The sequence below is a fragment of the Oncorhynchus tshawytscha genome, linkage group LG22 (genome assembly GCF_018296145.1).
Source record: "Oncorhynchus tshawytscha isolate Ot180627B linkage group LG22, Otsh_v2.0, whole genome shotgun sequence".
Taxonomy (NCBI): Eukaryota; Metazoa; Chordata; class Actinopteri; order Salmoniformes; family Salmonidae; genus Oncorhynchus; species Oncorhynchus tshawytscha.
This window is the reverse complement of record NC_056450.1, coordinates 1,385,773-1,401,662: the sequence shown is the minus strand read 5'-3', so window position 1 is coordinate 1,401,662 and position 15,890 is coordinate 1,385,773. Positions and strand designations below refer to the sequence as shown.

Sequence of the window (15,890 nt, the reverse complement as noted above, 5' to 3'; positions counted from 1 at the left end):
TAACACACTACGCCGCCAGGGACTCAAATCCTGCAGTGCCAGACGTGTCCCCCTGCTTAAGCCAGTACATGTCCAGGCCCGCCTGAAGTTTGCTAGAGAGCATTTGGATGATCCAGAAGAAGATTGGGAGAATGTCATATGGTCAGATGAAACCAAAATATAACTTTTTGGTAAAAACTCAACTCGTCGTGCTTGGAGGACAAAGAATGCTGAGTTGCATCCAAAGAACACCATACCTACTGTGAAGCATGGGGGTGGAAACATCATGCTTTGGTGCTGTTTTTCTGCAAAGGGACCAGGACGACTGATCCGTGTAAAGGAAAGAATGAATGGGGCCATGTATCGTGAGATTTTGAGTGAAAACCTCCTTCCATCATCAAAGGCATTGAAGATGAAACGTGGCTGGGTACTTTCAGCATGACAATGATCCCAAACACACCGCCCGGGCAACGAAGGAGTGACTTCGTAAGAAGCATTTCAAGGTCCTGGAGTGGCCTAGCCAGTCTCCAGATCTCAACCCCATAGAACATCTTTGGAGGGAGTTGAAAGTCCGTGTTGCCCAGCAACAGCCCCAAAACATCACTGCTCTAGAGAAGATCTGCATGGAGGACTGGGCCAAAATACCAGCAACAGTGTGTGAAAAACTTGTGAAGACTTACAGAAAACGTGACCTCTGTCATTGCCAACAAAGGGATATATAACAAAGTATTGAGGTAAACTTTTGTTATTGACCAAATACTTATTTTCCACCATAATTTGCAAATAAAATCATTAAAAATCCTACAATGTGATTTTTTTTCTCATTTTGTCTGTCATAGTTGAAGTGTACCTATGATGAAAATTACAGGCCTCTATCATCTTTTTAAGTGGGAGAACTTGCACAATTGGTGGCTGACTAAATACTTTTTTGCCCTCTGTATATATATATATATATATATATATATATATATATATATATATATATATATATATAAAATCAAGTTCATGGCACTGTCATATAGCCCCGCACCTACATAAAGTTGAATGACTCATTCATCGCTTTGGATCAAAATAAATTAGAACCAACATTCTTTCTGATAGTCTTTAATAAAGAAATGTTTTGGTTATCCTGACCTGGACACCATGTACAGTATTATTAAACCCATTATGACTATTAGCAGGACGACTCTCTTACCAACGACTCTCTGTATTTTAATACTTAGTGCATTGCAATTGAACAGCATAAAAAACATTGTGGATTGGGCCTCCCGAGTGACGCAGTGGTCTAAGACACTGCATCGCAACGCAAGCTGCATTACTACAGATGCTGGTTCGATACCTGTGCTGGCCGCCACCAGGAGACCCATGAGGTGGCTTTTGGTTTCTCCAGAAATAAATAATTCTAAATAACAAACTGGTTTTATTTACAAATTAGTGAGAATGTCATGTTCAAGATTGGCCTTTTTCTTGCTCACTCTAGGTTAAATGAAAACGAAATCATCTCCAAAATATTGTTACTTTTAAAACAAAGCATTCATTATTATTATTAATTAATTTCTAATTATATAAAAGCCCCTTCAACATTTTCAGATATTCTCACAGATATTCTCACAGATCCTAACGAAAAATTTCCCTTAGATATTAATTTAGAAACCTCCAATCCTCTAAATGTAATTATTGGTGGAGAGTCCCATCATTGATCAGCATTAAAAACATTGTGGATGGGGCGGAGAGCCCCGTCATTGATCAGCATTAAAAACATTGTGGATGGGGCGGAGAGTCCCGTCATTGAAAAAAATATCTTTAGCTAAAGCATAAGCACATCGAAGTCAGAAGCAATATCCTACAACTATTTTAGCACCGTTTCGCGCTGCTCTGAGACAATCTCTGCTCCGAGACAAACTCAAGACTGGTCTTGATAAATCAATGAGATTTTTATTTTCACTGAATCTCTGTTTTGGTATTGGTTACACTACAATTAGAGTGTGGAAAATGTAGATATTATTAGATATTAATTTAGAATCTTCCAATCCTCTTATGCTGTAGCCTACTCCCGACCGTCACGTTGTACAGCGCAATATTTTCCGTTCCATCGTTACGGAAAACTTTCTTGGTGTCACGCCCTGACCTGAGTATTCTTTGTTTTCTTTATTGTTTTGGTTAGGTCAGGGTGTGACATGGGTGATGTACTGTATGTGTTTTTTGACTGTCTAGGGGTTTTGTAGGTTTATGGGGTTGTTTACCATCTAGGTGTTTATGGTTGCCTAGATTGGTTCTCAATTAGAGGCAGGTGTTTATCGTTGTCTCTGATTGGGAACCATATTTAGGCAGCCATCTTCTTTGGGTATTTCGTGGGTTATTGTCTATGTCTAGTTAACTGTGTCTACACGCTTGTAGTATAGCTTCACGTTCGTTTTGTTGGTTTTGTAGTTTGTTTAGTGTCCGTCTTCATTAAAAAATAACAAGTATTCAATTCACGCTGCACCTTGATCTTCTCACTACGACGAACGTGACAGAATAACCCACCTTAACCTGTAGTGACACCCCATCCCGTGAACGGGACCGTTGTCATCATCTGACACTAATTAGCATAACGCAACGGACATAAATCTTCCTAGAAAATATTCCTATCCATGAAAATCACAAGTGAAATATATTGGAACACAGCTTAGCCTTTTGTTAATCACAATGTCATCTCAGATTTTCAAAATATGCTTTACAGCCAACGCTAGACAAGCATTTGTGCAAGTTTATCATAGCCTAGCATAGCATTATGCCTTGCTAGCAGCAGGCAACCTTGTAACGGAAATCAGAAAAGCAATCAAATTAAATCGTTTACCTTTGATGAACTTCGGATGTTTTCACTCACGAGACTCCCAGGTAGACAGCCAAAGGTCATTTTTTCCCAAAAGATAATTTTTGTAGGCGAAATAGCTCCGTTTGTTCTTCACGTTTGGCTGAGAAATCGCCCGAAATTGCGGTCACCACAACACCGAAAAATATTCCAAATTAGCTCCATAATATCGACAAACATGGCAAACGTTGTTTAGAATCCATCCTCAAGGTGTTTGTCTAATATCTATTCGATAATATATCCGTTGGGACAATTCGTTTTTCACTAGGATCGATTGGAATAATGGCTACCTCTGTATTTTACGCGAGAATCTCTCTCGGAGCCGCCATGTGACCACTTACGCAATGTGGCCACCTATGGCTATTCTTCAACAGAAATGCGTAAAACTATGTCACAATGCTGTAGACACCTTGGGGAATACGTAGAAAGCGTAAGCTCGTTGATGATACATTCACAGCTGAATAGGGAGTCATTGGAACGCAGTGCTTTCAAAACCTGGGGCACTTCCGGATTGGATTTTTCTCAGGCATTCGCCTGCAACATCAGTTATGTTATACTCACAGACAATATCTTTACAGTTTTGGAAACGTTAGAGTGTTTTCTATCCAAAGCAAAGTCAATTGTATGTATATTCTAGCATCTTTTTCTGACAAAATATCCTGTTGAAAACGGGAACGTTTTTTTTCCAAAAATGAAAATACTGCCCCCTAACACCAAGAGGTTAAAAGGACCAAGCAGCGTGATTGGGAGGAACAGCGCTTAATGGAGAGATGGACCCGGGAGAAGGACGAATGGGTAACAACCTGGGAGGAGATTGAGAGTTGGTCGATCGATCCAGGGAGAGTGCCAGAGCCTGCATGGGATTCTTTGGAACAGTGCGAGGAGGGATACAGGAGAATGGAGGAACGGCGAAGATATAAGGGTACAGGGCTAGCACGGAAGCCCGAGAGGCAGCCCCAAACATTTTTTGGGAGGGGCACACGAGGAGATTGGCTAAGTCAGGTAGGAGACCTGAGCCAACTCCTCGTGCTTACCTTGGGAAGCGTGTAACTGGTCAGGCACCGTGTTATGCAGAGATGCGCACGGTGTCTCCAGTGCGCATTTCTAGCCCGGTGCACTATCATCCAGCCAGGACGGGTTGTGTCAGCTTTACACTCCAGACCTCCAGTACGCCTCCACATCCCAGTACGTCCTGTGCCGGCACCAGGCCACCAGTGCGCCTCGGAATTCCAATACACCCTGTTCCTCCTCCCCGCACTCGCCCTGAGGTGCGTGTCCTCTGCCCAGTACCACCGGTACTGGCATCACGCACCAGGCCTACAGTGCGCCTCGCCAGTCCATAGCGTCCGGCAACAGTACCCAGTCCAGAGCGTCCGGCTACAGTACCCAGTCCAGAGCGTCCGGCAACAGTCTACAGACCGGATCCTCCTACGACGAGCCGCAGACCGGAACCTCCTATGACGGGCCGCAGACCGGAACCTACTATGATGGGTCGCAGACCAGAACCACCTACGACGGGTCGCAGTCCGGAACCTACCACGACGGGTCACGGTCCGGATCCGCCAGAGTCTCCCTCCAGTCCAGATCTTCCAGAGTCTCCCTCCTGTCCGGAGCCGCCAGAGCTGTCAGCCAGCCAGGAGCCGCCAGAGCCGTCAGCCAGCCAGGAGCTGCCAGAGCCATCAGCAAGCCAGGAGCCGCCAGAGCCGTCAGCCAGCCAGGAGCCGCCAGAGCCGTTAGCCAGCCAGGAGCCGCCAGAGCTGTCAGCCAGCCAGGAGCCGCCAGAGCCGTCAGCCAGCCAGGAGCCGCCAGAGCCGTCAGCCAGCCAGGAGCTGCCAGAGCCGTCAGCCAACCAGGAGTTGCCGATGCCGCCTGTCACGCCGGCGATGCTGGAATCTCCCTCCTGTTTATGGGGTTGTTTACCATCTAGGTGTTTATATATGTCTATGGTCTCCTAGATTGGTTCTCAATTAGAGGCAGGTGTTTATCGTTGTCTCTGATTGGGAACCATATTTAGGCAGCGATCCTCTTTGGGTATTTCGTGGGTTATTGTCTATGTCTAGTTGCCTGTGTCTGTACGTTTGTAGTATAGCTTCACGTTCGTTTTGTTGTTTTTGTAGTTTGTTTAGTGTCTGTCTTCATTAAAATATAACATGTATTCAATTCACGCTGCGCCTTGGTCTTCTCACTACGACGAACGTGACACTTGGAATATAAACACCAATATTAATCAAATTAATTAAACTACAGGAATTTCAGTGCTCTGTCATGGCCAGCGAAGAGCCCGTATCTCAATCCCATTGAGCACATCTGGGAACTGTTGGATCGGAGAGTGAGGGCTAAGGCCATTCCCCCCCATAATTGTCCGTGAACTTGCAGGTGCCTTGGGGGAAGAGTGGGGTAACATCTCACAGCAAGAACTGGCAAACTGGTGCAGTCCATGAGGAGGAGATGCACTGCAGTGCTTAATGCAGCTGGTGGCCACACCAGATACTGACTGTTACTTTTGACCTTCCCCCTTTGTTCAGGGACACATTATTCCATTTCTCTTCGTCACATGTCTGTGGAACTTGTTCAGTTTATGTCTCAGTTGTTGAATATTTACACATGTTAAGTTTGCTGAAAATAAACACAGTTGACAGTGAGAGGACTTTTCTTTTTTTGCTGAGCTTATGTTCTTACAAAAAGGTTTTAAATTCTCTAGTAATGTCAATATGGAGGACTATCAAATGCTCCTCAAAGATGCCCTCTGGTGGTCAAACTAGCACTAACTTGCATTAATGTAAAAAATTTGCTGACAATTAAATAACGTGCCATAGAATGCACCAGTACCGGCATCACGCACCAGGCCTACAGTGCGCCTCGCCAGTCCATAGCGTCCGGCAACAGTACCCAGTCCGGAGCGTCCGGCTACAGTACCCAGCCCAGAGCGTCCGGCTACAGTACCAGGTGTGCTGCAGTATGACGCAACTTTTAATGGAGGAACCACTGTACAAGCGTAAATATGTTGGGGCAGCAGGGTATCCTAGTGGTTAGAGCGTTGCACTAGTAACCGGAAGGTTGCAAGTTCAAACCCCCAAGCTGATAAGGTATCTGTCGTTCTGCCCCTAAACAGGCAGTCAACCGACTGTTCCTTGGCAGTCATTGAAAATAAGAATTTTTTCTTAACTGACTTGCCTAGTTCAATAAAGGTAAAATAAAAAAAATGTTGCATATCTGAATGAGTGGTTGTTAGGGTGCTAAATATCCATATTTACGATAGTTTCATTCCTTTGTCTCTCTCCTCTCCCGCTCTTTCTTTCCCCACCCCTTTCATTGTGTAACAAGCCGTCATATCGGGTTAGTCTGCTAGGGACTTTTCATTGCATTATGTTAATAGTCAATGTATAATCTATCCTGTGTGAGTGTTTATGTAATTCTGTGATTATTTAGTTAGTTAGTAAATAAAGCCGTTTGTGTATCGCTGAGTCATTATGTAGACTAGGGTTTGTGCAGACGGATTATGCGATGTTCAGAATGAGACTGATATGAGATAATTAATGAATGACTAATATAATAACGATATATTCTAATATTCTTGAGTTAATTCGGGAAACGGTAACTCATTAAACAAACTTTTTTCCGTGTTGCCCCAATATTGCTAATAAATTAATTGTTTACATGATTAATTTAATCGTAAGATTTAAACAGTTAATTGATTTGATAAAATAATCGTCATTGCATTAATGGTAGTCACGTCAAGACCAAGTGTATATGAAATACATGATAAAATACAACAGAGCAAATTACTATCACCGATTGGCTAAGATTTACATAGTTACATGTGTCTTCAGTTCAGAATAATCTCTAAGATAAAAAGTCTAATGTGTGCACACACACAGAGAGCTTTCTAACACGTTGTCACGTTAGTTGAATGGATGAGACCAAGGCGCAGCGTGATGTGAATACATTCTTCTTTTTTAATGAAACGAAGAACACTTAAACAAACTTTACAAAACAACAAAACGACCGTGACGCTATATATAAACAAGTGCAGACACAGGCAACTAACCATAGACAATAACCCACGAATTACCCAAAAAATATGGCTGCCTAAATATGGTTCTCAATCAGATACAACGATAAACAGCTGCCTCCGATTGAGAACCAATCTAGGCAACCATAGTCATAAAAAACACCTAGATAGTAAACAACCCCATAAACATACAAATCCCCTAGACAAGACAAAAACACATATATCACAGACATACATAACACATAGACTAGTAAACACCCCAATAAACATACAAAACCCCTAGACAAGACAAAAACACATATATCACCCTTGTCACATCTTGACCTAACCAAAATAATAAAGAAAACAAAGAATACTAAGGTCAGGGCGTGACACAAGTCCTCAAAGTATGATTTAATTTACTGCCCTTTTAACCAAATTAATGTGGGAACTTACCCCCAACATCACCCCAACCTGAATCAACATTTATTTGCACTTTGCTAGTGAAAACAAAAGGCAAGAACAACATTCTCGTATCTAAACATCACAATTCGTATCTAAATGATAGGAAATCACATCTGTGTCGCTCCTTCTTTAAACTATCCGCCGTCCGTCGGACGTAATAACAGTGTCCATGCAACAATAAATCCACAGAATTTACAGTACAATACAGCTTTGTTTACTTGCTCTTTTTTTTCGACTACACGCTTGTGATTTTTTTTTACGTGAATCATACAGCAATTGAGAATTGATTCATGTTAAGATGGAGAATTTGGCTGTTTTGGCTGCCAGAGCCAATTCGTTTCTAAACAGAACATGTGAGGTCCTTGGACTATAAGGAGTAATGGTAGGCTCCTTTAGTTCATTATTGGGCTACATCTAACCATGCTGTCCTGGTGGAGTGTGTCATGATTATTATAATAATTTATTAATATGTCCTTGTGTTATGTCTTGTGGGTTTCATAATCAAGTCTTTGTAACAATTCAATAATGATGAGACAGGATTCAGTTCAACGATTTATCTAGGACGGGCTCGGTCTACACATACAGTGCATTCGGAAAGTGTTCAAGACCCCTTCACTTTTTCAAAATGTTGCTATGTTACAGCCTTATTCTAAACATTTTTTTAAAAATCCTGATTAATCTACACGCAATACATCATAATGACAATGCAAAAACAGGTTTTTGTATTTTTTTTTAAATGTATAAAAAAACATACCTTTATTTACATAAGTATTCAGACCCTTTGCTATGAGACTTGTAATTGAGCTCAGGTGCATCCTGTTTCCATTGATCATCCTTGAGATGTTTCTACAACTTGATTGGAGTCCACCTGTAATAAATTAAATTGATTGGACATGATTTGGAAAGGCACACACCTGTGTATATAAGGTCCCACAGTTGACAGTGCATGTTAGAGTAAAAACCAAGCCACGAGGTTGAAGGAATTGTCCGTAGAGCTCCGAGACAGGATTGTTGATGCACAGATCTGGGGAAGGTCCAGAAGAACAGTGGCCTCCGACATTCTTAAATGGACAAAGTTTGGAAACACCAAGACTCTTCCGAGAGCTGGCCGCCCGGTCAACCTGAACAATCGGGGAGGTCAGGAGGTGACCAAGAACCCGATGGTCACTCTGACACAGTTCCTCCCGAGAGATGGAAGAAACTTCCAGAAGAACAACCATCTCTGCAGCACTCCACCAATCAGGCCTTTATGATAAAGTTGACACCAGTTAGAATTGTCCAAACCTTTGTCTGAATTTGAAGTTTCAGACCCTTGGAGATTTAATCCATCTGGAAAAGCATACTCTTTTTTGTCATTGGTTCATAGACTCCTTCCTTGTTGATGACAGGCTCCTCCATTCCATATCTTCATGTTCATATAATCCAAGTGTTGTATCTGACCACGCCCCTGTTACTATGGAAGTAGTCTTTCAAACTGTTGACAATCTGTGACCGCCTTGGTGGATAAATACTCAACTGCTCCGTAATGAACACTTCATCAATTTTGTTTTGCATCAAGTTGACTTTTTCATGAGTACAAACCCCAAACATCTCTGTGTCTACTCTCTGGGAAACTTTGAAAGCTTATATCAGAGGTGAAATTATTTCCTACGCCCCACATTCAAACAAACTGAAAAGGTTTAGGCTATCTATGTTAACACACTGCATTGCTCAATTAGATTCCATTTATTCCATTTCACCATCTCCGGATATTTATAAGGAGCATTTAACTTGGCAAGCAGAATTTGACACATTATTAACAGACCAGGTTACTGAACTGCTTGTCAAGTCTAGGAACAAGGAGATAAAGCCAGTAAATTATTAGCTCACATGTTACGTCAACTATCATCATCATTTCAGATTCCTAAAATCCGTACATCGTCTGGAATATCATTAGACCCTAGGGTGATCAATGATGAGTTCAAGAGATTTTACCAGTCTTTATATACTTCTGGAAGTAAAGCAGTTACATTCCAATTTCTTCCACTCACTTTCTGTGCCTTCTGTCAGCCAGGATTTGGGAAAGAAAATTAGAGCAGCCGATCACTGTTGAAGAATTGTCTAATGCTGTCAAATCCCATCAATCCGGGAGAAGCTCAGAGCCTGACGGCTACTCGTCAGAGTTTTCTAAGACGTTTCTCTCCAAAATAGCCCCTATTCTAATTGAAATGTACAATGAAGCATTTGTAAATGGTGCTTTCCCACAGACTCTCAGTCAGGCAACCATTTGTCTTATTCTTAAAAAAAACAACAATCATCTCTCTGAATCAAACAGGATTTATTAAAAATAGACACTCATTATTTAATAATATATATCATCCTTCTGTCGCCAATACATCTGAAGCCATTATATCCCTGGATGCGGAGAAAGCGTTTGATCGGGTGGAATGGACATTTTATACACTCCAAAAAAATTTGGCTTTGGCTCCAAATTCATGACTTGGCTAAGACTTCTGTACTCATCCCCTCAAGCCTCTGTCAGGACTAATATCACTCAATCAGATTGCTTCCTTTGCAACGATCGACACGCCAGGGTTGGCCTTTAAGTCCCTTACTGTTTACCCTCACCATAGAAACTCTTGCAATAGGACTTCGCTCCAACCCCCTCATCAAAGGTATAGTCAGATACGGACACGAACGCAAACTGTCTTTACATGCAGATTATTTATTATTATATACATCCAACCTTTCTATTTCTGTTCCTGCTGCCCTTGCCACTTTCACATCCTTCGGTCACTTATCAGGGTATAAACTGAATCTCAGTAAAAGCGAATTGATGCAGCTTAATATGGCAGCAAAAAATTCCCCTTTACAATAACTTGCCATTTAAAATTGACGGATGTAACCCGTCGGAATGCTCTCGATGGTGCATCTCTCTTTTGTTACGTCTCGTGGGTTTCATAATCAAATCTTTACAACAATTCAATAATGATGACCCTCATGATGCGCTGCGGCACAACCCCAATACACAACAATAGCAATTCTAGCAATAGGCCTAGAAGGTGCTATAGTATGTTTCACGGCTGATCTCATCCAACAAATAATGTACAGAGAAATGGGACCAGCCAGGCTGTTAGATAGCGACTGTTGTTCATCTTCCTTAGCCATTAGATTGAATGACAATGTGTGTTGCCTGGATAAGTACACAAAATCCCGCCCTGGTCTGATTGCATGCACTCTGGCATGTTGTGTATTTGGGGCTCTGCCGAGGCTGAATAGTAGCAATTCTAGGTGTTGTTAGTGGTTCTGAGCTTGATGAGTCTTTAGATGGTTAACCCCACCCAGCACAGGCCACCCCAGGATGCTAGCACATTACTGTGAAGTCCTCTTGTGATACAATTTGTATTTTTTTGTCATTGTGCTCGCAGTGTCTACAATTCCTGGGAACTCTGACGGTGAGAATTGGTGTCTTTGTCTGAACTACCGCAAGTGTTAATATAGTGTTGCATCAACTCTGGTTCAGTGTACAGTATGCAACCAAGCTGCTGGGGTTACTTGAGTAAATAGTTTGTAACAGTGGATTTTATATATGTAGCAATGTTTGTAGAGCTCTTGTTTTAGTGGCACAACTGGGGACTTTTCATTGTACATTATCAAGTGGGTGGTCATGATGTGTTTTAGTGGTCAGAGGACCACTTGTTCAAGCCCAGTAAAGGGGCCGGGACAGTGGAGGAAGCGAGGCTGTTAGCAGCACAGTGAAGCCAGTTACATAGAGACACATTCTTTTTTAGGGTTCGATCAGCACTCCTACTTTAAGAAGCTTGACACATACAGTCCCTGGAGCTCGGGGTCAGGGTTTATGCCTTTCAGTTAAACAAAGAATAGCTAGTTAGTGAAACTCTCGATTCCTTTGTTGTATCCCTCTTTCTCCATCCCTCTCCCATTCTTTTTTTCTATCTTTCTCTTTGTAGCCTAAGGAGAGGACATAGTCTGCGATGTCCTTAGGTTTCTTGTCCTGTGAACACTAGGCATTGCTCAGCTGTTTGTTTGACTGGCAGTGGTACAGGCCACTATGTCTCTCCCTCCTCCTCTCCTGGACCCATCTCACCTTGTTAGTGTCAGCATTTAACAGTGCCACTGCCTCCTCAGCACATTGGCCTGAGTTAGTATCCCCACAATCGATATCAAAGAGAAGTAGCGAAAGAAGGGTACTTAAATGTTGGAGAAGTACTAGCTCAGTCGGGACTCGCCTTTGGGGGGAGAAATCCCTTTTTCTTTGAGAGCGAACGTAGGAAAAGTGCCAAAGTTGGGTATATCCCCAAAGCCAACACTTCCTTTGTCCGCCTTTCCTTCCAGTTCTCTGCTGCCAATGACTGGAATGAATTGCAAGAATAACTTAAGCTGGAGTCTTATATCTCCATCTCTAACTTTGTGTCAGCTTTCAGAGCAGTTTACCTATCACTGTACCTGTACACAGCCAATCTGTAAATAGCACACCCAACTACCTCACCCCCATATTTTTATTTATCCTCTTGCTCTTTTGCACCCCAGTATTTCTACTTGCATATCATCATCTGTACATCTTATCACTCCAGTGTTAATGCTAAATTGTAATTATTTCACCCCTCTATGGCCTATTTATTGCCTTACCTCCCTACTCTTCTACATTTGCACACACTGAACATAGATTTTTCTATTGTGTTTTTTGACTGTACGTTTGTTTATGTGTAACTCTGTGTTGTTGTTTTTGTCACACTGCTTTGCTTTATCTTGGCCAGGTCGCAGTTGTAAATGAGAACTTGTTCTCAACTGGCCTACCTGGTTTAATAAAGGTGAAATAAAAAAAATAATTAAAATATCAATACCTCGCCTTCTACTCGGTTCTTGGAGTTTATAATAGATAGCAAGGTCTTGAAACTCTTCTCACACACCACCAGTAGAGAATGTTCTAGGCATTCAGCCTTCAACTGAAGAAAAAAAATGAAATCAAGAAACCTTGGGCGTGCTCGGAAGATTCTATTGTGGTCATTTAAGATTTTTCCCCCCTCACTCTTTTCTTATTTTGATATAAAGATGCAGCAGAAATACTTAGCATTTAGATGGGTGTGGTGTAACAGCACCGCTACGAGGAGTGTTTCTCTGATAGCGCTTGGTATTGCACTCGGACAGACAGAACAGACACAGCAGGCAGACAGACAAACAGACAGACCAGGCACCGACAGGACAGACAGACAGACACAACAGACAAACGAAAGGACCAGACACAGAAAGACAGGCGGGCGGGGAGACCCAACATACAGAGACACGACTGAACTACCGACTGACCAACAGATGGGTGGGAAGTGGAATACCAAACTGTGCCCGTTGTTGCTGCAGGAGCCCCCCGTACAGCAGTGAAGAGGCTCCTGGGAATGCCAATGTGTTTACCACTCCCCACTGTGCCATGGCCTTGATTGGCTGCGCAGACCATGAGCTTCCTGATTATGAACAGCTTAGACATTAGCTTCTTGGAAGTAAGTTATTCATTCTCCACAGCTAGAAAGCACTGGCAGTTGTTTCCGTCCCTCTGGGCAAAAGGCAAACAGTTGTTTTTGATGCCTTACCAGTTTAAATGCCCTGACGAGTTTCTTTGAAAATGTGAGGGAAACAACAGAAAGCGTTCTGGGAAATGAATGAGAAACACAAAATATTAGTGATTATTCACAGAGAATAGATAATGAAGTGGAAATAAAGTATTCCTTTGCTACAACATGCAGCGAGCATATAGTTCAATTTTCACTGGACACACAGTATATTGTAATTGTTCTATTGTGACCCTGGAAGGTAATGCCTCAGGAACCATGGCTGAGTCGCCCATATGGACCCACCTTACCTGCTATTATTTCCTGGTATTGTATAGCTCAAAGGACAGAAAAAATGCAACATTTGACAAGTAAGCCTAACTTTACGTTTTGGCCCAGCATCACAATTGGCCCAGCATCGTCCTGGTTAGGGGAGGGTTTGGCCAGGGTAGACGTCATTATAACATCAGAATTTGTTCTTAACTGACTTGCCTGGTTAAATATAATAATACGTTTCCATCATCTAGCCTTAATAAATATAATTGAATGTCTTTCTGTGCTTCAAAAGGGACATCTGTTATATGCTCTTTGATATTTTGCTGGACTAAAGCGTGATCGTATACTTTGATAGAAGAGAGCTGTCCTGAAGTTTCTGCCTTTCAATCTTGTCTTTTATCTTCTTTCTAGCCTTTGCCTAAGGAACCATCGTAAGGAGTTTAGAACACAGTGGGTAGGTGAGTGTGGCTCAATCCATTCTCTCAAAGTGTATGTTTCTTTTTTGCACTGACAGCTGTCAATCACATGTTTATATACAGTGGCAAAAAAAAGTATGTGAACCCTTTGGAATTACCTGTACTTCTACATAAATTGGTCATAGAATTTGATCTGTTCTTCATCTAAGTCACAACAATAGACAAACACAGTCTGCTTGAAGGAATAGCACACAAACAGAAATATGTCTTCATGTCTTCATTGAGCACACCGTGTAAACATTCACAGTGCAGGGTGGGAAAAGTATGTGAACACTTGGATTTACTAACTGGTTGACCCTCCTTTGGCAGGAATAACCTCAACCAAACATGTTCTGTAGTTGCAGATCAGACCTGTACAACGGTTAGGAGGAATTTTGGACCATTCCTCTTTACAAAACTGTTTCAGTTCAACAATATTCTTAGGATGTCTGGTGTGAACTGCTCTCGAGTTAGCCTTACATTAATTAAGATAGCCTTACATTCTCCTGCAAAATGTCTTGATAAACTTGGGAATTCATTTTTCCGTCGATGATAGCAAGCTGTCCAGGCCCTGAGGCAGCAAAGCAGCTTCAAACCACCATACCACCATACTTTACAGTTGGGATGAGGTTTTTATGGTGGTGTGCTGTGCCTGTTTTTCTCCACACATAGTGTTGTGTGTTCCTATTAATCAACTCAACTGTAGTTTCATCTGTCCTCAGAATATTTTGCCAGAAGCGCTGTGGAACATCCAGATGCTCTTTTGCAAACTTCAGATGTGCAGCAATGTTTTTTTTGGACAGCAGTGGCTTCTTCCGTGGTGTCCTCCCATGAACACCATTCTTGTTTAGTGTTTAACATATCATAGACCCATCAACAGAGATGTTTCCATGTTCCAATAGATTTCTGTAAGTCTTTAGCTGACACTCTAGCATTCTTCTTAACCTCATTGAGCATGCTGCAATGTGCTCTTGCAGTCATCTTTGCAGGACGGCCACTCCTAGGGAGAGTAGCAACAGTGCTGAACTTTCTCCATTTATAGACCATTTGTCTTTCCATGGACTGATGAACATCAAGGCTTTTAGAGATACTTTTGTAACCCTTTTCAGCTGTATGCAAGTCAACAATTCTTAATCTTATGTCTTCTGAGATCTCTTTTGTTCAAGGCGTGGTTCATGTTAGGCAATGCTTCTTGTGAGTGTTTTTTAAAGGGCGGGGCACCTCTAACCAACTTTTCCAATCTCGTCTCAATGTTTGTACTCCAGGTTTGCTGACTCCTGACTGTGTTTGTCTGTTGTGACTTGTGATGAAGATCAGATCTAATTTTATGACCAATTTATGTAGAAATCCAAGTAATTCCAAAGTGTTCACATACTTTTACTTGCCACTGTATTTCTTAATTCCATTCTTTGACTTTTAGATTAGTGTGTAATGTGAACTGTTAGATACAACTGCACTCTTGGAGCTCGGAACACACCTTTTTAGCCTCAATAACATCTGTGAAATATGTGTACGTATGTGACCAATAACATTTGGTTTGATTTGAGATGAGCAGAAGTGCAGATCTGAGACCATCTTACCATCTACCAATTCTTACATTAATCGTTGGAGTTTAAAGGTTAAACTGGCCTCTGCGCTTATACCTTTTCAACGCAAAAACGTTCTCTTTTTCACCGAAAATACATAATTGGTGGTTGCATTTTCCTCTGCGAAAACGGCTTTGATGAAAAAAGTGCATAGGAACAATCTAAAGGCGCTATACTGCTAGAAAATGTCTTAATGCAGAGGGGTACAGAGAGGCTGCTTCAAAGGACCAGGCTACTTCAAATGGCTGTGTTGTTTAAGAAGACTAAGGAAATATACTGTTGTGTTGAGAGAGTGCGCTATGTATGAATAACCAAATTAAGTCAAACCCGCACTGCAGAAAACCGTAAACTCCTTTTTAGGTTTCACCCGGTAAACATTGGCTACTGCAGTTTATCCAATTGCTTATTTAGTGAATTTCTGAAGCAATAGGAATATTATTTATCCATAGTGCAGGGCTGTGTGAATCCCAGCCTAGAAAAACTATGACTGTAAAATTGGGTGATATTGCAGAATCTCAATGCCTCCAAGTCTCACAGCCAATGTTGTAAGATTGATTTTCCTTCTTCCACAGAGATAACAAAATGTATTGCATACATACACAAATTACCAGAGATGGGGGGGGGGGAAATTGGGTGTGTTTTCCGGGTAGCCTCAAATTCATGAATTTCTTTGCAGATTTCCAGACTCATATTTAAATGTATGAAAGCTTCATATGAGCGGTCTAGGGTCTCTAATTTGACGAT

The 15,890-nt window shown here is 41.8% G+C and overlaps 1 protein-coding gene across 1 annotated transcript in view; it reads left to right on the top strand.

Moving 5' to 3' along the window:
* LOC112221380 (chemokine-like protein TAFA-5) overlaps positions 1-15,890 on the top strand; it is a 51,889-nt gene that overhangs the window by 34,047 nt on the left and 1,952 nt on the right. Inside the window, exon 4 of the mRNA XM_024383532.2 lies at positions 13,517-13,563. Coding sequence (XP_024239300.1) covers positions 13,517-13,540 — 24 coding nt within the window. The 3' untranslated portion in view covers positions 13,541-13,563. The remainder of the gene's footprint in view (positions 1-13,516; positions 13,564-15,890) is intronic.